The sequence below is a fragment of the Octodon degus genome, unplaced genomic scaffold, assembly GCF_000260255.1.
Source record: "Octodon degus isolate 3935 unplaced genomic scaffold, OctDeg1.0 scaffold00048, whole genome shotgun sequence".
Lineage (NCBI taxonomy): Eukaryota > Metazoa > Chordata > Mammalia > Rodentia > Octodontidae > Octodon > Octodon degus.
In genome coordinates, this window is record NW_004524624.1 from 3049717 (window position 1) to 3071370 (window position 21654).

Here is a 21654-nt window from a genome sequence, read left to right on the forward strand (position 1 = left end):
TAACTCAGACCAAAATGGGGTGGGAAAGCTCCATGGAGAAAATGTCACCATCTGAGTTGAGAGTTGAAAGATGATTTGGAGCGAAAATGAAAAGAGAAAATACAGGCATTCCAGAAAGAGGAAATGTGAAAGGCATGAAGATGTGATGAAGTCTGGGAACTTGTAGATAGCCTGCGGTGGATAAGTGGGGAAAGAGGAGCCTGGGAGGAGCAAGCAACACAAGGAAGGAGCCTAGGGCAGAAGAGAAGATGCCTGGCTGAGGAGGTTGGGCCAGCACGCAAGGCCATGAAAAGAGGCTACAGGGAAAGACTGCTACTCCAATAACATAAAGGGTGCCCCCAAGATCAGTGTTGCAAATCTATGCCACACGTGCTGCAATGGTAACGTGAAGCCCTCTCTGTTGGCATGTGAACCAAACTGCTCTACCTGAAGGCAAGAATTAGATAATAGTTGTGTTTTCTAAACTAAAACCTCAGTTTTCAGATTTAATTGCAGGACTGGCACTCTAATACATAAGTGGGTTTGGAGTTGCAGTTTGGCGCTCTATGTCTAAGGGGTTTACTCACTGCCCTAGGTGAGCTCTGCAGTTTATAGTTTTCATCTTACTTTATTTAGTGTACAAATATTATGTTATGGTAATAAAGAATTAAAAAGAAAGCAATAACATACAGTCGTATCACCCATATGCTAGTTGTTTTCCTTTGTTTACAGCTTTCTATTTCTTTCCCATATACAGAGACTTATTTACAAATAGTTGTGGGATTTTTTTAGTGACTTGATTCATGTAGTACTAGAATATAATCATTTTCTATGCTTTCTATAAATATTGCTTTTATATCAGCAGAAGACTAATGTGTCATTGTTTATATTCTTTGTTGTTAAATATTCACTTTGACAGTATGTTCACATTTTAGTATCATTTCCATACATACAGCTTTCTTTTCTTTTTTGTGATTTCCTTAAATTGTATTTCTGAGGGTGGAGTTACTGGCTCAAAGGACATAAATATTTGTTATAGTTCTTGAAACACACTGTAAAATTATATTCCAAAGGACTATACAGTTTTCAGTGCCACAAGTAGTATCAAGATGAACTGGTTTCATTAGTACTTTGACACTCTGTGTATTATTAAGACTTTTTCTGTCATTTAATATATGAAAAGTACATTTTTTTTCAAATCAAATTGGTAGGACAGTTTCAATAAGTAACACACTGCATACATTCTTCTTAGTGGTTAATTGCTGTACAAGATGCGGACTTGATATCCTATCTACAAACGCCATTAGAACAAATCATTCTATTCATTAAGAGAATGTAACTATATATCTATCCTAACCACTTTAAATACACAGATACAAAAGGGTATACAGATACAGACATTCATCTGTATACCTTTTTTTGTTAAGTTCCGTTATTTGAATATTATAGGTGTGTAAACTCAGCAAAATATTCTAAAAGAGTCCAGTAGCCCATAATAGCATTGGGTCTTCCGCTTAACTGGCAATGACAGAAATTGTTGACCTGAGTCCCAGCTGAAATGGAGAGCCCCAAAGAGATAGTAAGAGCCTACGAGCAATGCTTTTTTAAGGAAAGGAATTTGTCTAGTTGCTAATTTGGAGGTAGAAACTAAAGCTTTGCAGACAAGGCAAGACATAGCCCATTCCATGTTGTGCTGTGTTATTCAAGAGAAAGCCATTTCTAACCTTAATCTTCTGTCTTGGCACGTCATCCTATAATCATACCAGAGCCCTCAAGGCCCACCTGTATACCCAAAGAAAGATTCTCAATCTGTGTCCTTCCCCTAATGCCACTAACAAACCCTGATCACCACCAAGTGCCTCAAGTTTCTGTTATCATTGCCACCTGTTTTTAGCACCCCATGCATTACGAACACTATAGTAGATGCTGGAAGTACAACAGAAAAACAAAAAAGACAAGAATCTTTTCCCGCCAGTAGCTTCCAATGAAGAAAGATCTCTGGGAATGTCTGATACTAAGATACACCCCTAACTTCCCACAAAGAAGATCCTCGCCGCTGGTCAACGCGACACCCCAGAATGCCCCATTTCAGTGACAGTCTCTGTCCAGTGCAGAATTAAAGTAGAACCTGACACCTACCACTTGTGAAATAAACACCCCCCTCTTCTCAGGAAGCACACCTCCAGTGCAAGCACTGTCCTCCAAAACTTCCCCTCCATAGCCCTCAATCTCCTCAAAAATCTGTATATCATCTTCAAAACAATCTCTAACCCATGCAGACACTGTGAACTTTTTCAGTGGGGCCCATAGTGCACAGAGCCTCCTGGCCACTTGTGCTGGAGGCAGAAGGCAAAACACTCATTTCCTATGACGTCTTTACCCTACAAAATAAGACAGGCTTATCTTCCAGGCAGGATATCCAGACACTCAACCACACACATAGGGTCAAGAGAGGAGGACATTCATAGTTCAGTGAAGGATAGGCAGTATCTGGAATATCTAAGGAAAGGCACAGGCTAGACTCATGGGTTGATAACCAGAAGGAAATTAACAAGACTTTGAAGGAACAATTAGCAGAGTCCAGGAGCTGGTTTCGGATGGTTGGAAGGCCACTGGGAAGATCAAGACACAGACCAGAGCAGTATGATTAGGACAGATGTTTCTTTCTCTGAGAAAGGATGCAGGGTAAACAGCAATGCAGCAGGGAGAGGAGGACCAGGGAAGAGCACTTGCCCACAGCACCATGGAGGTGGCAAGATAGAATGCTGGGAGCTGAGAACTTATCTTGTAATACATGTAAAACTTAGTGGTTTAGGAAAAACATAAAGCATTTTGTTTGCCTTACAATAGGTTAGGAAATCAGGTAGGCCTGAACTGACAAGTCATTTTAAAATTCTTCACTTCACTATATTTAGTTGGAGGGTGGGCTGGAAGATGTTAGAAGGCCACACTTACGTTCTGGTACCACAATGCTTCACAGGGCCCCTCTTCCTCTGTGCAGGTCCTAAGCTTCCTCACAGCACACTCATGTCCAGCACTTGGACTCCTGCATAGCAGTTGCCTTCTAAAGATTTCTCCAAGGAATGAAGGTAGATGCTGAAGGTCTCCAATGCCAAGAATTGTAGTTTTGCAATATCGCTTCTACTCAATCCTACTGATCAAAGTAAGTCAGAGAGATAGCTCAGCTCCCAGAGATCCCATCTCTTGATGGCAAATGCCCAGGATCTCCTTTTGGAGCAACTAGGATAGGAAATATTGTTGCTACCATCTTTTGAAAAGCCATGCACCCCAAAAGAGAGAAGAGTTATTAGTTCCTACATGTAGGAGTGCTGCATGTAATCAACGAGATGAACCAGAAGATTGTTTCATGAATTCATTCATTCAACAATTATTTGGGGAGGGACTACTATGTACTCTATACTGATCTAGGTGTACAGACACAATACAGTTTTTTAAAAAGGACCTACACAGCTTACATGTAGTACAGTAACAGATAATAAAAGCATAACAAACTCTAGTGGTTTCTTAATGGTAAAAGAAAATGTAGGGTAAGAGACCAGAAAGGGACTGAGTATAGGGGAGAGGGAAAACTTTATTTTGGACAGAGTGGTCAAAGAAGGCTTTGGTATCTTTCAAGGATTGTGAGGAGGCTGGCAGGGCTGGATCACAGTGAACACAGGAGAGAATGGTGGGATGCAGAGTGGTCAAGAGCCAGATTACCAAAAACTTATGAATGTGACAACAAATATACATTTATTCTAAGCATAGTAGGAAGCTATTCGCCTGGTCTCTCCTTCAGCTGAATGAAGCTCACCGTTGAAGAAGCAACGGGAGAGGAAATAACAAAATGCAGCATCAGTGTCACACCAACCCAGCCTCAGGCCACCGTGCTGACCTTCTGGATGTCACAGAGCCTCGGCCAGTGTCTTTATCAGAGGCTTGATATCATAGTCACTAGAACCCACCCAAAGTTGAACGGGAAAAAATGTAAAAACAAAAAAAGTGCATAGCTCCAGATGGCTTTGTAAATCAAATTAAATCCACAACTAGTCTAGGAACTTTCCCCATCATAATTATATTAGTGATCATTAACATTTAAAGAGGCTCCAAACAGCATGCTAAACATTGCAATAAATGATCACTGTCCGCTGGGCAGGTTCCTTGAATAAGGTGCTCCTATAGCCTTCTGAGACTGTCTGCTGCTATAATGGAAAGGATGTTGTCCTGCTCTTTAAAACGTGGGGGTATAGGAGGAGGCAAGAGGAAGGGCAGATGGACATAGACAAAACCTACACTACAGACATCTGGTCCACAGATCTAAAAGTACAAGGATAACCTCGCCTAGCTCTCAAGGCACCTGGCTTTTTCAAGTCATGTTTAGTCTCCCTATTAGCATGACTCATGAGTCCAGACCTTCAGGGCCCACCACTTCCTGTTATGCTTGTGTGGTCCAAACACACTGAGCTACGTGAAGTTTTCCTGGCATGCCAGGCTTTCAGGCTCCAGTAATAATATTAACAACCACAACAACAGTTTATTAAATGCTTAATCTGTGCCCTTTAGCATGTCAAGTGCTTTGAATGTGCTCATTCCATACGTCATAGATATCATCATCCTACATTGCATACAAAATGAAACAGTCGCTGTTCAGAGGTAACATAATTTGCACAGGATCACATAGCCAGTCACAGACTGAGGCACGATATATGAGATTCTAGAATCCATATACTTTGCTTGTCCTTATTTTCATTATTTTTCTTTTTTATATATTAATTTTATTGAGAAAGTAGCAATGAGACACTTTCAAAACAGCTTAGTAGGACAGTTACAATAATTAATACATCGCATATTGTCTTTGTAGGTAGTTATTCCTAGTACAAGATGCAGACATGTTATCTTGTCTAAACACTATTAGTTCAAAACTTTCTTGTCACTGAACTAAGAGACAGTAGCTATATGTCTATGCTAACGATTTTGGATATACATATATATATATATATTTTTTTCACTATAAATGGTCTTTCATTTATATCTCCCTTTTTTGTTTACTTTTGTCCAGAGATGGGTATTCCATTGCCATTCCAATACTGTAGGTGCATGATCAGCAAAGTAATCCAATATACTCCAGTAGTCTATAATAGTAGTGGGTTATCTGCATGACTGGCAATGTCAGAAGTTCTTGACTTGAGCCTTTTACAACTCAGCATATTAATATGGCTTTACTTTTTGTATCTCATTTTTATACTTTTCTATTGGATGTTAAGACCAAGATAAAGCAAGACCCATATAACAAGACATGTAACTTTTGTATCTGACAAAGTCAGTCAAATCCCCTCGGGATCTGAAACCCTGTACTGCAGTTTGTAGATCTTTTGTCAGTGTCAGCCATGTGGATGAGTCACGGCTGTTGCTTGACCAATTTGCTCTCTGTGAAAGCCTGAGAGAATGCTTTCTCTCCATCTGACTCTCCTTAGACACACTCTACATCGTCAATCACTTTCCTCTTTGGTCCCATAATCTCCTTGATCAGAAAATTTGGGACACTACTGAATTACAAGATGTTACAGTACAGGTTCTCTTATGTCCAGAGTCCTCACTGACCTTGAAGGGCTAGAGCCAGAATATTGGCTATCCGTGTAGCCCTTCTTTTTCTCTAATTTTTGGTCTGAAAACTTAAGTTGTTAACTTTCCAGAAGAGAAGCTCTTTTTCACTGTTTAAGGGATTTTTATTAAAGCAAGAATTTTATAATCCAAATTACATTTCCCTGATCAGTTACCAATTCTGTTATTTAGAACAGAACTGACATCCTGAGCTATTCCACAGTAAAGAATTACAAAATTAAAGAAAGGAATGCTTTATATTTTTGTACTCTGCTGAAATTCTTTTCCCGGGGTCTATAAAACATTACTTTGTTTTTATATTGTACTATTTTTTGTATTTTTTTGTTTGTTTTTAAGTCAAGTAATCTAGGACTAGCATTGTTCACTAGACCTGGCATTTGCTCAGTACATAAGGTTCAAATTTCCTCTCCTTTTTTATTTATTTTATATTTTGCAATTTTTTTATAGTTATTTAAAGTTTTTCGATGTTTAGGTACTTTTCTCTGGTGAAGCATGAGTTTTTGTGGTCCCTGATCATTTTAAACAGTTGGAACTCCAGTGGCACTGTTCACTGCTTTCTGGGCAGCCAGCCTCTTCAGCTTGGTGGGCTTGTAGTACAGCTACAGCTTCATCAACCTTAGAACGGAAAGATTCTTGAGACTCAAGCATGTGAAGAATTTCTGAATCATCAGTCTCCAACAACATGCCAGTGATTTTACCAGCAAAAGTGGGGTGCATGTCTTGAATAAGCAGAAATAGCTCTTCACCCAACATTTGCTTTTGCTCTTCAGTGGGGCAGATGCCAACATGGAAGCAATCAAAGGTTCTTGATCTTGTACATGCATGGCAAGCTGCTGCCTGGTAACCTGTGGCTGTGCATTGAGCTGCTGCTGAGGACTGTGGACTCCCGCAGCATACTTATAGTGTGGCAGGGTGAGGACAGCAGGAGTGGCTGCAGCAGCAGCGGCTGCAGGACATGGACCCATTGTCTGTGTTGATGTGTGTGCTACACGTTGTTCTGATGTGACTCCCGGAAACTGTGAGGAAGCTGGTTTCACAGGGCTAAACGGCAGTTGAGGTGCAGCTGGGCAGACAGCACCGGGCATGTTCTGGAATGGATGAGGTCTGGCACCCTGAGCAGCACGGTGAGGACTTGGTCTTAGTTAAGCAATTGGCTAGGAGGGTAGTATGCAGCATGGTTACTTCGTGGATAGTTGTCACGAAGTAACCCGACAGAGCTGCTGGCTGGTAGGGGTTGCTTACAGGGTTGGGCACAGCTCGGACGCTTGCCATCCTCTGCATGTACTGGTTAGTGAGGTGAGCCTAGCGCTCTTCTTTGCGCTGAACTAGAGCTACCTATAGTGTCTTGGTGACTACAATTCTACCATTCATTTCGGTAACTGCTTTAGTGGCTTCTTCTGGGGAGGAGAATCATACAAAAGCAAATCCTTTGCTCCAGTAGAGAAGCTTAATGATATTATTACCCTAAAACATAGGCTGTTGAGCCTAACGTCAGTATCTTTCTGAATATCAAATGCCTTAGACATAACATGGAACAGGTATTTTCCATCAGTTGTTGATATGGTAAACTTTAAATCCATACAGAATGTGAAAAAAAAAAAGAAAATAGTAAAAAAAAATAGAAATAAACAATTAAAAATTTTTACACAAGCACTTAGAAATCTAACCATATACAACATTGTGGCAGGACAGTCCTATGACATTTTTTCAACATATGTTTGCCAACAGTCTCTGGGCCTTTGTATGGTTTCAAGGCTGAGCAAAAAATCCCTTCTCCAAAATAAGTACAATAAAGATACACCACGTATAGGAACTTAGTATCTTAAATTGATGTAAACATTATATGCTACAGCATAAGCTAAGATATATAATACTAATGAGAATGAAAAATAGGATAGAGAAATTGGAGAAGGGATGAAAGGCACAGGGAAGGAGAAGGAGATTTTTAATTTTTTTCCTTTTTATGTATTTAGTACAAGGTGTACAGAGTCTCATTATGCAGATCGGACTCCTAGTGATTCTCCTGTTTTCAAACTTCCAAGCACTGGGGTTATAGATGTGCGCCACCATGCCCAGTCTCAATTGCTGTCTCAGAGCATCCCGGAGGCAGGCCCAGCACAGCAAGCTGGGAATTGAATCCTGACTGCTGCGCTCTGGCTAGGCAGGAGCTTTAGTCTACTGAGCTATTTGGCCAGCCCAAACAGAGGATTTTTAAAAATAAAAATAAGCTGTAGTATGTACATGCACCACTTCCCAAGATGACTATAAACTGCATTTGCTGAAAATATATACCAATACAATTCAAAACATTTAAAAATCCCTGCCCCATAGAGTCTTTTCTTACTGTCTCTCTACATCACACCTTGGCCTAGATGTCTCTTCTCTGCAAATCCGTAACACCCTTGGCTAACTCCTGCTATGGCACCTGTTGAGCTCCACTGACTGTACCTGTTTCATTGTTCCTTTGACTCAATTCATGGTCCAAGAGAATGAAGACATAATTATTAACTTTTGTGCTCCTCATGTCAGGCTCAGTAGAATGTATATACAGATGGTTAGATAAGTTAGAGTATAAGAACGTGAATCATTTTGGTAGATTCATTTGAGTGTAAACATGTGTATGATTTTATTAAACTCAGATTCCTATTCTAAAGAACATGAATACACTGGAAAAGAGGGAAAAAATTTTATTTGCCATTAAGTTTATAAAAATCAGCATTCAAAGTATGAACAAACTTGACCCATCTCAACAAGAAATGTTCTGTGTTTGTACATGTCAAGGCACGAGGGGACTACTTTTCAAATAGCAAATATAAGTAAGTGCCTTTGGGACCTTTCCTTTAGATTCTGAATATTCATGTCCTCATCTGACATCTAAAACTTGTGTGCCTGAGATCACTGTATGACCAGAAATAATGTTTCTCAGTATTTGAGGTGTGATGAATTTCCATTTTTCTGCATTCCAAGGAGGAATCAAGGTCCAAAGATACCATTTAAAGTTGTCCAATTCAGAGTCTTGGACAGAGTAGCCAGAGATATCACTCAGAAAAAGAAAACCAATATTTACTAAGCAACACACTTAGAGGGTGCCAGGTTCTTTGTCGAAGTAATAGTGTCCTTTCAAGTATTAAACAGTGGGAATGGGTGGTGTGACAGAACTAGAAGACACTCCTTGGAAAAGTTCTGTGAACTCTACAAATGAGGAATTGTGGTAGTTACTGAGTAGAAGGAGTATTCATTGATAAATATATGCTCTAACTGTACTGATTGAGTTGGCACTGGCAGGCCAACTGGAAGGCAGAAGAGCAAAAAATAAAGTTAATTTTTGAGGAAAACTGAAGAGAAAAAAATCCCAGAAAATATCTGACCAAGACGTAAGTGAGGAGAGTGAGCAGCGATTCTGACCAGAAGTGCCAGGCCTTCAAACATCTCTTCCCACAAATCAGGATGAATTATGTGTAGGAAGCTAATTATATGTAGGATTTTATACCTCTCTCTATGCAGTCCTAGTGGGAAGCTAACTCACACAGTCAGATGGAGAGAACATCATATACGACAAGTAATCCCCCACTTCAGATCATCAGAAGCAGAATTATGTAAGCCTAGACACTGGGAAAGAGAAATTATGGAGCAATGAAAAAAAAAAAAAACATTACTTCACTCTGGACATCATTCCCAGCAATTCTGATGGGGAACTGCCTTTTGGAAAACATAGGCATGAGAAAAAACAGGCATTCTATGGTGAACAGTGGAAATTGGGATAAAAGCAGAAGACAACAGTGGCTGCCTCTGTAAAGAAAGCAAACCCCACCTTCCAAGGAGGAATAAAGGTCCAAAGGAACACAACACCTAGCATGACATGGGGACCCTCTGGCCCACTGCCAGACTTCAGAAGAAAACAAGCCTTTGACAGAGGCCTTCTCACTGCTGACAGCAGAATGGACTGCTGCAGGCAAGCTCAGTGGAAGCAGAAGCAAGATGTGAAAGCCAGTGAGGGGCAGCCAGAGCAAGGTACCGGGGACACAGAAGCAGCTGTACGTGGGGCTGGACTGGCTCACCTGAGGCTTTTTCAGAGAATTAGGAAGTAACAGCTGACATTCTGTACTTGGTACACTTTAGGGACGTGTACAGTGGCTTGAGTGAAATAGTTAAATCAAATAGGAATTCATAGGAGGAGCTTATCATTTTTAAAACTTCCTGCCACCCAATCTGAAAGGACTCAGTACTATCAGGACCACAAAATTAACAAGATTCCTGAGGGAAAGGCATTAACTATCTTGATCGTCATGTCTTCCATCTTTAAAGGTGCACACTACCTAGAATTGTCATGCACTGGCGTATGTTCAATGCGTAGGATGGCTAGCTACCAGCGGGAATACATTTGTACTCATCAGCCACTAAGACTTAAGACACTGCTGTTACACACTTAGACACATTATTTCTAATTCTTGAACCAATAACAATACTATTGTTTCAGCATTTATGCCTTACTATATCAAAATACATTGATAACAATAACATCTTCTAGGTTCAATAATTAAAAAATCTAAATTTAAAATCAAGTATGCACATTTGCACTGAAAGGTCAAAAAAACCACCAAGAAAGTGTACAGATTTATACAACCAACTTGGACATTATCTCGGAAGGATTCAGGCTCAGCAAACTGTCTAGGACTGTAGCTCTTCTCAGTGAGATGTCAGAGTGAGGTGGGAGATGTAAAGGGGCCTGAGATCCTAATTAAGTCGCTCAGAAAAGCAGTTTTTGAAGGAAGTCTGTTCTCTTCAAAGCTGTAAATTTGGGCTGAAGTTGCTTCTGTGCTAACCTGGCTCGGGACAAAGCTGTGACTCAGGCACCTGAGCCATCACGGAATCAATTACGGCTGCTCCGCTACTTTTGTCTTTATGTGGGAGAAAATGAATCCAAGATTTCAACTCCAACATGATGACTCACTCTTGCTGTGAGGATGCAGTTGCCACAGAAACTGGCTTTGCACCTTCCCTCATGTGTTCCTAATCTTTAGCTCTGCTGGGACTCTGCAGTGCAACAGACAGAAGAAGTACCGAGAGACAGGAGTGTTCTAACACCTTGAATGGTGCGGTTCCCTGCCTTTGTGGGCCTGGAGAAGTTATGGTCTGTGTGCTTTGGCATGTCTGCCTCACTTTAAATCTACTTTGTTGAAATACAGGGTAGCAGTTCAAGACATTATCTTTGAAGTCAAATTAGTCTGGATTCGAGTCCATCCCCTGGTACATCCAAGTGTTCCTGTGACTTACTATAGTTATTAATCCATGTCTTTTGCCTCCATATTTAAAGTAAAAATGTAACTGTGTGTACCTCAAGGCATTGATATGAGGGTTTTCTGTTTCAGATATGGATTGGGTGTACCCTGTCATTATTCATGTGCTGAAACCTTGGTTCTTAGTGTGGCAGTGGTGAAAGGTAGTGGAACCTTTAAGAGACTGGGCTTAGTACAACTCATTAGATCACAGGGACACCCGACAGGATAAATAATGCCGGTCTTATGAATAAGTCTAAACAAGAGCAAGTTGGATAAAACAACAAGACCTGCTCCTTGTTGTTCTCTGGGTTTACAGTCCTACTATCTGAGCTCTTCTCATACACATTCCTACCACAATGCCATCCACCACACAAGGATGCAGCCAGAAAATCCTAATCAATGACAGAATGGATGCAACCACTCTACCTTAGACATATAATCTCTAAAACCCGTGAACTATATAAACTTTCCTTTATAAGTAGCTTCAGGTAATTTGTTATAAAAACTGAAAACAGACAAATAACAGGTTAAATAATAAGACTGTTAACCCCAGAACCTAACAGAACAGTGTTCAACATTCTCTGGCATTATAGCTATTATTGTTTCATAAACATTTGAATTGGTGGCAAACTGGTGAGTTAGTCAGTTCAAAGTAGTACATAACATGGAGAGAAATTAGGTAACCGTCATCCAACCTAAGAGATAATCCTGAAACTCTATTTCACACTTCCATGTCAATCTTCTCCTGTACAACAAGAACCCAGCTTAGTTTTCATCACCTCTGCTGTCTGCCTAGTAAAGACGTGAAGTCAGTTCAGCATTTACCAGACTACCCTGAATGATAGAGGATTTGTTATATCTAGAAATTATTCTTTGATGAGTCACAGAAAAAGTTATGGAATAAATCTTAAGAGGATTCAGGAAAGTATTCAGGTTATCAATCACTGAACAGAAATTTACTTCCCACCAATTACATGCAAACCATAAAGCTGTATACTCTTGAGGACATACAGAAGATTTAAAAAGGCAGAAAGATCAGATGTAAACACTAGGATGCAGTGATCCACAGCCTAACTTGAACTAAGATTGCCAAGAAAGTGGACTACAGAATTAAGATCCACAGAAGTCCAAGAGCTCTGTGGGGGCTGAGGGCCTTTGTAGGACTTGGAGGTAGAGAAGAAGTCGAATCTTGAAAGCCAAATAATCTGGGATTATTTTCAGTTATTTTCTTTCTTGAGTCCTTCACTCTAGCCAAGCAATTGCACGTACCATTCCTAAGCATGGCAAATGTCATTATCCTCTGTCCATGTTTACAGAACGTCCATCCTCTTCTCTCTAGTTCAGTGGCTATCTGAACAGGTAACACGAAATATCTGTGGAAGTAAAGCAGCTTCAGGGTTGCCTTCTCCTCTTGTTGCCTCCAAAACTCCCAGGACTCTTAGAGAGCAGCTGCCTGGCAGGACCATCAGCTGTGAAAACAACAAAGAAGAACACCAGAGTTGGCTAGGATTTGGAGTAAACATGTGGAAGAGGAAGAAGGGGAGGCTGGGATCAAGTAAAAGGCCCCTAATATGCAGCCACATGGAACCTCTCAACAGTGAAGGAATGTCTGACAGATGTTTACATGGTCAGCAAATGAAAACTTTTCAGATGATAGAATAGGGGAGAGGCACAGTGTGCCCAGGCAGAGCTTCAAGAACCCCAAATTATAGTCACAAATACCCTTAATCTCAGTTCCAACTCCTACCCTCATCCTTGGCTCATTTTTCTTAAGGTATCTCCCCAGAAAGATAGTATGCATTTTTCCTAGTAAGATCTTTAAATTTCTAGGAGGGCTCTGCTCTCTAGTAGAGGATAATTCAGGCATATAACAATAATAAGAGGGAGAAAGTAAGAACTACATTAGAGGAAAGAGAGATCCTCCCATAGCTGCATAGGATAAACCTTCATGGAAGACTTCACTGCCATGATGACCAAAACTTGGACTTGTAGAAATAAGAGGAAAAGCATTTTAGGCACCACAAAAACCTTGAGCAGAGGCTCAAGGGTGCTAAAGCTGGGGAAAATGCTAGGAAAAGTTCTGCTGCTATTTGACAAGACCCTAAGAACAAGAAGCAAGAGTAGAAAACATTTTGGAATAGTAGATGAAGGTCAGGTTTTAACCCTATCTCCCACTCTCCCTTCCCTTGCTTTGTTCTCTTTTCCTTTCTTTCATTCCCCCTTAGTTGCTTCCTTTCTCCCCAGCTATTCTTCCTATCCATCTATACCTCTATCCTTCCATCCATCCTCAACAGTGAAAATGAAGTGGATGTGGGATTAGCATAGCAACCTCTACTACTCTGGAGAAGAAAGCCAGAAGTCAACTATTCTTCCCACAAGAATATAACCCACCGTTGCAGGGTGAAAAGAGACACTCAGAACTCTGGCTGGAAAAATACACAAGCTTCTCCAAGGCACATCTGAAATCCACAGGCTCACAGAGATGCTCTCCTGCTTGGCAGAGTGAATGGGACAGTGGCCTGACCCAGGAGAGAAACAGGAACCTTCAGCTGAGAAAGGCAATGTAAGGAAGTGGTTATGAATGACCACTCCAGAGTCAAATCTGAATTTGGATCCTGGCTTTATATCCTAGTAGCTGTCACAATACTATCAGCTTTTAAATGACCATAACAGTTGTCCTACCACATTGTGTGACAAGGAGTAAAAGAAAAAGTGTTCAGAATGTGCTCATCACAGGGCCTGATCCATGGTAAGTGCTCAGTAAATGTTTTCTTTTTACTGTTTTATTTATGATAAGAAACTAAGATCAGGAAAGACTAAAGTCCAAGTCAATTAAAATCAACAGAACATTCAGTGAAATGGAAACAGCTCAAGCCTAAGGGCTACATGAGAACTGAAACTTCAACTTTCAAGCTGTGGGGCTCTGAGCAACTTGAGATGATCACACCTCAGCTTCCTCAACTGAAGTGGGGTTATGATACATCCCATTAGGTATGGAGAAGTGCATAATACATCCATTTTTGCATGGTTATTATAAAAATAGATTGAATAATAATGTAACTGAAGTTCCTTTCATAGTAGATTCTCAATAAATAACAGTAGAAACCCCTATGTCTTTAAAACTTTTCATGTTGCCTGGTGTCCATGCTTAGAAGCCCTTTGAAAGAGCTATGGTTTTATGGAGCTCACGCCCAAAATTTACTACCCCACCCTCCCAGGGCTGTCATGGATCATGCTCCTATGAGACCCATTCTAGAGCTGACAGGCTAAATATACAGATTTAATGGATATGGGATGGATATCAGTACCATACCAAAATGAATTTAAAACTTAATTAAACAGTGGCAACCAGGAGTGGCTACATGCATGTAATCCCACCTACTCAAGAGGCTGAGACAGGAGTCAAGTTTAGTCTATAAAGTACAGCAAACATAAGTCAAGTTTAGTTTATAAAGTACAGCAAGTTCTTGTTTCAAAATAAAAAGGAAAAGGGGCTGAGGATGTAGCTCAATAATACATCTTTTGCATAATCTCCCTAGTCATGCAAGGGGTGGGCATGCTACATACTCTGGGAATGCTTAACTAAAAACACCAGGACATTCAGCACTCTCTGCTAATGGCATAAATTCAGCAAAGGAAAGAGGTAAAAGAATTATATACACATCTCTGGAGAGGAACTAGAATGAGTAGGAGGAGAAGTAGCACCTATAATTGTGACAGTGCCCACCTTCGACACTTACTAAGCACAGGGCCATGTGCAAAGCACCAATATACATTTTCACCTCTCATCGACCACAAAGCTAAGAGCCATGAGGTAGTTTTCCAAGGGTTAAACAGTTAAGATCTAAAGATCTGGGATTTGACCCTGGGTGATCTAACCTCAGAATCTATGCATTTAGCCACTCCTTTGGCACAAAGAAATGTAGTTTGCAGGATGTTATCAATGGAGACAAAGTCACTAGAATTGTCAAGAGTGCAAGACCCACACCAGTAGGTTGCACAAATAAAGACAGAGGATCCACAATGACGAGATCAGGCGCATTCAGGGTGGTATAACCATAGACAAGGATCCACAATGAAACAACCTGAAGGCACCCATTAATGATCTGTGACCCACTGAGCATCTGGCATTCGTCACCCACTCATCGCAGAGGACCTGCTCAGGATTTGGCATGGGGTTACTGCTGTGCTCACTCTGCTTCCACCACTGCAAAGCTGAGCACACTGTCTCGTGAGAATAGTCACTGAGAAAAGGTTTATCAAAGGAGTGAACCAGTGAACAAATGAACAACCAACACAATAGACTAGTAAACAACTGACTTATGCACCTTTTCCTTCCCTCCCAACTTGCATGACTTATAAGAACTGCCAAGACAAAGTGTATGGGAAGAACATTAAGTTATTTGAACTCAGATCCACTGTCCACACTGAGAACAGCCTCTTGATGAGTAGTCTCCTCCTGCTGATGTGGACAGTTTACAAAAGAAAAGATTTCTATGAGCAAATGCTAATGTACATGAAGGGGAAAACCTTGACCTCAGTCACACCTCACCTGATATTAGTGTGGCCTTTGGTGGCATATCTATTTAAAAGAAAATTATTTTCTCTCCATAAGCATTGAATTTCATGAAATTTTTCCCCACCTAAGTTATTCTCACAGCTTATCAAATCATCTCATTACTGTGTAAATGAAGCCTTGAATCTGAGAGAAAAATCTATGTCTAAGGAATGTGGAAATCATACAACCGCAAAGGCAGCCCTCTTGCCCTCATCCCAAAGGAATGTGCTGTACTTAACAGCTTTTCAGGTGGGCGTAGAGAGGGGCAGTAAGGAGGATGCAAAGCTTTTAGCAGGTTCAGTAGCTCGCACTGCTCGTCATTGCCAGAGGGCCCCACACTCAGCAGAAGGGCAAGCACTGGTGTATCTGATGAACAAATCTGATGGTGACCCTGAATGCCCCGGCAGAGGCGAGCCCATTGTGGGTTAATACCTTCAGCAAGTCAAGCTGCACCTTCTATGCAGGATGATGAGAGAGAAACTGGATCCAGAAGGATCAGCCTGATCTTTTCAAAGGAGACAGCTGGTTGTTATCTAGACATTTCTCAAGTCAATAACAACACTTCAAGAAAATCGTGCAAAATAAAATGGAAGTCATGCATATAGACAGAAAAGGGGCTTGTGGTACAGTAAGGAAGAAAGGAAAAACAGAAGACGGGGAAAGACAAAACAGTAAAAGAAATACATTAGCTTGTTTTTATTTTGCCAATACTAATATAGTACTTATTTTGTGAGGTATTGGTCTCAGCATTTTATAAACACAAACTTACTTAATTCTCATTACTAGATTTTATAGAACAGGCAACCTAAGCAGGAAAAGAGCCAAGAATGACCTAACAGCATCTGGCCAACATAAGGCAGGAACAGCACCTGAGCACAGGCAGGCAGCCTTGCAGCTGTTTGTGTACTTAGCCCCTCAGTGGCAGAAAAAGTCTTACTGTTGAGCTATCTGGGTTTTGGGTGCTAATGTCCCATAAGACTTCCCTTAAAATACTCAATACATGGTATATTAAGGAATTTTTGAAGCTGTGTAACAACTACTTTCTCAAACATCAGATTATCTGGTTGTGAATTAATATAAAGCACGGAAAAGAATGAAGGCTGTGGTTTTTCCTTTAGCCTACAAAAGAAAATAGTAGGCCATTGACTAATTAGAATCCAGGTAAGAGCCACAGTTTACTCAATATACCCTAGAGTCCCCATAAACTAGCATTAGAGTCTCACCACTCTTACCAGGGGCTGGGAGGAGCAAGATGTTTAGGTGCAATACTACCAGAAGCTTACTTTGAGCATGAATATTACATTAATTATGAGGTTGATGCAAGTGGGCGACCAGGATAATTGGTTTGGAATGGATTCAAGAACCAACAGTCACATGAATTCTGGCTCCTCCTGACTCTTGGGTCCTATTTCCCAATCTGGCTAATCCCACATGCTCCTTTCTATGATAAACTATTTGGTCTCAGAGTCCTCTCCTACCCCTCCCTGCATTTTACTTGTCTTAGCTCTTGTGGTCCTTCCCAATGATGGGTACAGTTTGACTTGTTTTGTTTTACAAGTTTACTCAGCTCCACGTAAATCCACCTCACTGGATTCTTAGCTCTAGCCCATTAGAAACTCCTTGCTTTAAAAAGTGTAAATCATGTCATGGGAAAATCAAGTCACATCACATCAGTACATTCCCTGAAGAATTTTCCTAAAAGTATGCCATGCTTTAGGCCAGAATGCTCAGAGCAGGCACAGCCTGCACAAGGCTCTGGATGTCATCCATCCTTTGATCATTCCATTCTTTTGTGAGCTCAATATCAAAGAAAACAAGTCCAAGACAATACCAATTTTCTGAGTTCCATTCCTTTCTAGCCATGGCCTTTCTTCTATTGCTTTCCTCTGACCTTGCTTTTGAAAATCCTCCTCCCACCGTGAGTTCTTCTGGACTTTGTTCCCTGCCTGGGTGCCCTTTTGAGTAGAGTTTCCTTTGTATCATGTTGGTATAATTCATTTTCTACTCTCATCCTCCTTGGATCAGGGATGGCATTTTTCTGTGCTTCAAAATCACAGCAGAAACTGAAAAAAAATCATAGGAGAAAAAAATTCTTTGATACATATTGAACCATATGTCACAGAGTTGACTTCCAAGGCCCACCATAAGTATAGAAAAATGCCCATAAAAATATAAATATCAATTTGTACTCCAGCTATCAGCTGCTGTCAGCTTTCTGATAGCAGTATATCATAAAGTCTATCTATGAAGCAAGATCACTTTATAAGAATTAGTACAGCTGTGGAAATTAGCAAAAATATAACGAAGGGAAGACAGAGTTTCAGCAGATCCCACTGAATTAGTTGGTACCACACTTTTTCTCTGGGGTTAAAAAAGGGAAAGTGTTCTCTCTCAAACCCTTGACCATTCCCCACCCCACCCCACCCCCAATCTGCTGTGCTGACTTGGCCTGGAGAAGAGAAACAGAGTGAGCATAGGCCTGGCTCTCCTAGACACAAAGAAGCTAATGACAGTGAATGCAGTGCTTTCCAAGGAAGCTAAAGTACAGGCAACCACAGTGTGAGTCAAGTAGTAATTCATATTGCTTCATAGAGTCATGCCCCCCACTGCTAATCAAACTGTGAGTCTCTAAAGCAGGACCATTTTGGCACCAGTCAAAACCAGAAATGACTACTTCCTGTGCTTACTTACCAAGCCATTTTAGTATCATGCTTTGACTAAACTCTGAGATTTACTGAAATATCTACGCTAGTTTCTGTTTGTTCCTTTTTATTATGAACCAGAAAACATATAAGCCAATGGCTTGAGAGTTTCTCCCTGGATTGAAAATTCATTGTGCCCATACTTGCAGGGAAAGACCACAATTGTTGATATAAATCCAATAATTCCACAGAAACATTCATTTCCAACTAATACTCAAGTTAATCCATTACCAGGGGCTACAAAACCCAATAAACCTTTAATAGGATCCTTGTAGGTTCTCTGCTGCTACTCTGAGTCACTAGAAACTAGAGATCTTTACAAACACATGGCCATCTGCATTGTGTTTTGCAGATGCATTCCAATAAATTGGAATTTTAGAATAGTTCTATTTACATTGTTCTTGCCAAGAAAAGTGAATGCCTTATATTTCCCAGGACTATCACTGAACATGTACCCTTAATACCCAGTGAAGCAAATGAGGTGAAAATGGGCACGCTACACTCCAGAATAAGGTTGTTCCCTTTTCACAAATCCCAACTATGCTCCTATACAGTTCACAGGTAACCTGAGCAAGGTCAAAGACCAGGCTGGACAAGAGCAAACAATGCTTTCCTCCTGTCAGAGGAAAAAAAAACTAATGTACAGAAATTTCTCAAATTTAAACTTTATTCCCATTCATTTTACTTAAATATTGCCTATAAGCAGCCACTGGCTAGAACCTAAGGTTGACTAAGCAAATGGCCAAGTAGCAAAACTTTGCAGAAACTCAGTGTTTTAGTTGCAGTAACTCAAATCACTGCGCTAATCAAAGGGAAAAGGAAGGGTATTTTGGTCTCTGCATATAGAGATGCCTAGTAGAACACAGGAGCAGAGTGGAGCTGCAGCCCAGGAGGGTCAGAAGCTATCTCAGGTCAGATACTACCTCAGCCTCCTTCTGTACATCTTCCTTCTTTCTCTCTTTTTAACTGTTTTCTCAATTAGTACCCACAGTAGAAGAGAGCTTCTGTGACATCCCCAGTTTACATGTTAATGGTTCACTAGTTAGAGAGAAAACCTGCTGGGCTCAGTTTAGGTCAAAGTTCTACCCCTGGTCAAATAACAATGTCCTGTGAGGATTAAGCCCCACAACATCAAATGAGCATAAGAAGTCATTTTGTAAGCTTGGTGTGACAAAAGAGTATGACAGTTCCAGGAGATGGAAGTGGTGGTGAGAATGTCACATGGTGTCCCAGAGGAAAAGGTACTCGGAGGATACGATGTGGTCAGTGCACCAGCATGGACAGAAAGCTCCAAGGATCCAAGACAAACCCCATTAGGATCTAATTTAAAAAATTCTGAGTTTGTAAGTTCTCTGGAAACACTAAGCATTTTTCCTCTGACTAAATAGGAAAAGGGAAGGGAACCTTCCTACAATATTTATTTAATCCTCCCAGACAGTGATAAACTCTGTTTTGCAGATGAGACTGTTGAGGATCAGAAAGGTTAAGTAGCTAGCCCAAGGGCACCCAGCTAGGAAGTGGCAGAGCAAAATTCAAACCCAAAAATCTGACTCCAAAAATCCCATTCACGATCCATTCATTCCTCGGTGCTGTTTCACCAATGAACTCTGCCCAGAAACAAGCTTTCCCAGATCAGATGACCAGCCTGAACTGGAGTAAAGATTTACCCAAAAGCTATCATATTCTGTGTCTAAGACCTCTCCAGACCCTTATTTTGCAAGGCACTAGTTTAGCCAGTCCCTAGAGGGGTCTGACCACAGCACAAAGCTTCCAGGCACACAGCCGAAGCCCCACCCACACCCAGTCACTCTCACCTGATATACTCCACAGCTAGTCTGGCACTAACATTCAAGCTAGTCTATCCCCAAGTGAAACATTTCAGCCCTAGGTTGTATATTGTTTAAGTTCTATCGATGCCATTTTCCTGTTTGCGTTTTGTTTTTGTTTTTGTTTTGTTTTTACAGTTCGTTGCTCATCCTAACTGTCAACAGCAATTGCTTACCATGTGGTATGAAAATCTCTCAGGCTTACGTCAACAATCTATCGCTGTGAAATTCCTGGCTGTCTTTGGAGTCTCCATAGGCCTCCCTTTTCTCGCCATAGCCTATTGGATTGCTCCGTGCAGCAAGGTACAGACTGATTCAGGTGCATGTCGTTTGCAGTTATTTCTCCTCTTCTTAGCATGACCTAAAATTCACTTTGCTCAAATCAGCAGTGGATCTTTTCCCACTATTTAAGGATACAGTTCTGTGCGGGGGGTGTAGCTCAGTGGTACATCACTTGCTATCATGTGCAAGGCCCTCAGTTTAACTCCAATACTACAGAAAGCTAACAAAACAGACAGTCCTCAGATACCTATCAAAAGTAGACACCAATTTAAGAGGGAAAGTGCTAAGAGCTGTTTTAAAATCATTTTCTAAAAGAAGAGAATGATAAAATGGGAATTTTAAATGTGAAGAATAATCTACATGGATCAATAACAGAATAGAGAGCAAATAAAGGCACTCTTCTGATTATGCAATGTGCTAAGCACGTCCCCCAAACCCATCATGTAATAAGTACAGTCATGGCAATAGTAATATCCAGTACTTATTTAGTATTTTCTCTTTGCTAAATCCTTTTTTTGGAACACCTACTTTCACTCTTTCAACTTCATTATACTGCATATACTTCATGAAGTTGGTTCAGATATGAGAGAAAGCTTGCAGACTGAGAATCAAGTCTAGTTTAGACCAGGCACGAAAGACCCATTGCAACATCTTCCTCACTTTCCTTGCCCCTTTGATCATACCCTCACCCCTGTGGACAATTAAGTAGGTTATAAAAAGGACAAAGGCAAAAGAAGAACTCGAAAGATGCAAGCCTGGATTGTTACTCAAGAGAATATATCAAGTGACCACTAGTAAGAGGAGGAATGGAATTTGCTGGTACCAAACCATCCCACTGGCTGAAACACCATTCCAACAGCCTAGCCATTCATACCAGAGTACCAGCATCCCATCTCCAGGCAAGCATTAGTGCCTACAGAAACAAACCATGCAAAAATTTGAAATATGGTTCATGTGTTTAAGACTGTCTTTTAATATTGCAAAGTTACCTTGACCTAATGATATATTTCTAAAGGAATCAAGTTTAGATAATTCACATTCAGTAGAAAAAGTATGGCTACATGGAGATCGGTTCCACAGGCAATTTGATCAGTTAATGCACTAATAAAAATGTCAACAGTGAGCTGACCTGTTTCTCAAGTCCAAGTGTGGAGAATTCACATCATATTGGTGGGCCCAAGACTTCAAGGGTGCTGCTGAGGCCACGCAGGCAGGCAGCCAGTGAAATGCCTACCTCAGACTAGGTGAGGGTCATAGGGAGATATTAGGCCTCAACCGCATCTTCCACAGAATATAGAAAAAAGAAAGCCTTAAAGTTGAATATTTACAGTATTCAACTTTATATCTATTACTGTCTCATCCTGTGGAATTGCAAATAAAAATTCTCCAAATAATGTATATGTCAA

General features: G+C 40.7%; 1 protein-coding gene across 4 annotated transcripts in view; it reads left to right on the forward strand.

Moving 5' to 3' along the window:
- Trpc7 (transient receptor potential cation channel subfamily C member 7) overlaps positions 1-21654 on the forward strand; it is a 195691-nt gene that overhangs the window by 87034 nt on the left and 87003 nt on the right. For 3 of the 4 annotated variants that reach the window (XM_004632238.3, XM_004632239.2, XM_004632240.2), the window contains one exon: positions 20105-20269. The exons of the other annotated variant lie outside the window; for it this stretch is intronic. In XM_004632238.3, the coding sequence (XP_004632295.1) occupies positions 20105-20269 (165 nt within the window). The remainder of the gene's footprint in view (positions 1-20104; positions 20270-21654) is intronic. 4 annotated transcript variants of the gene reach the window in all.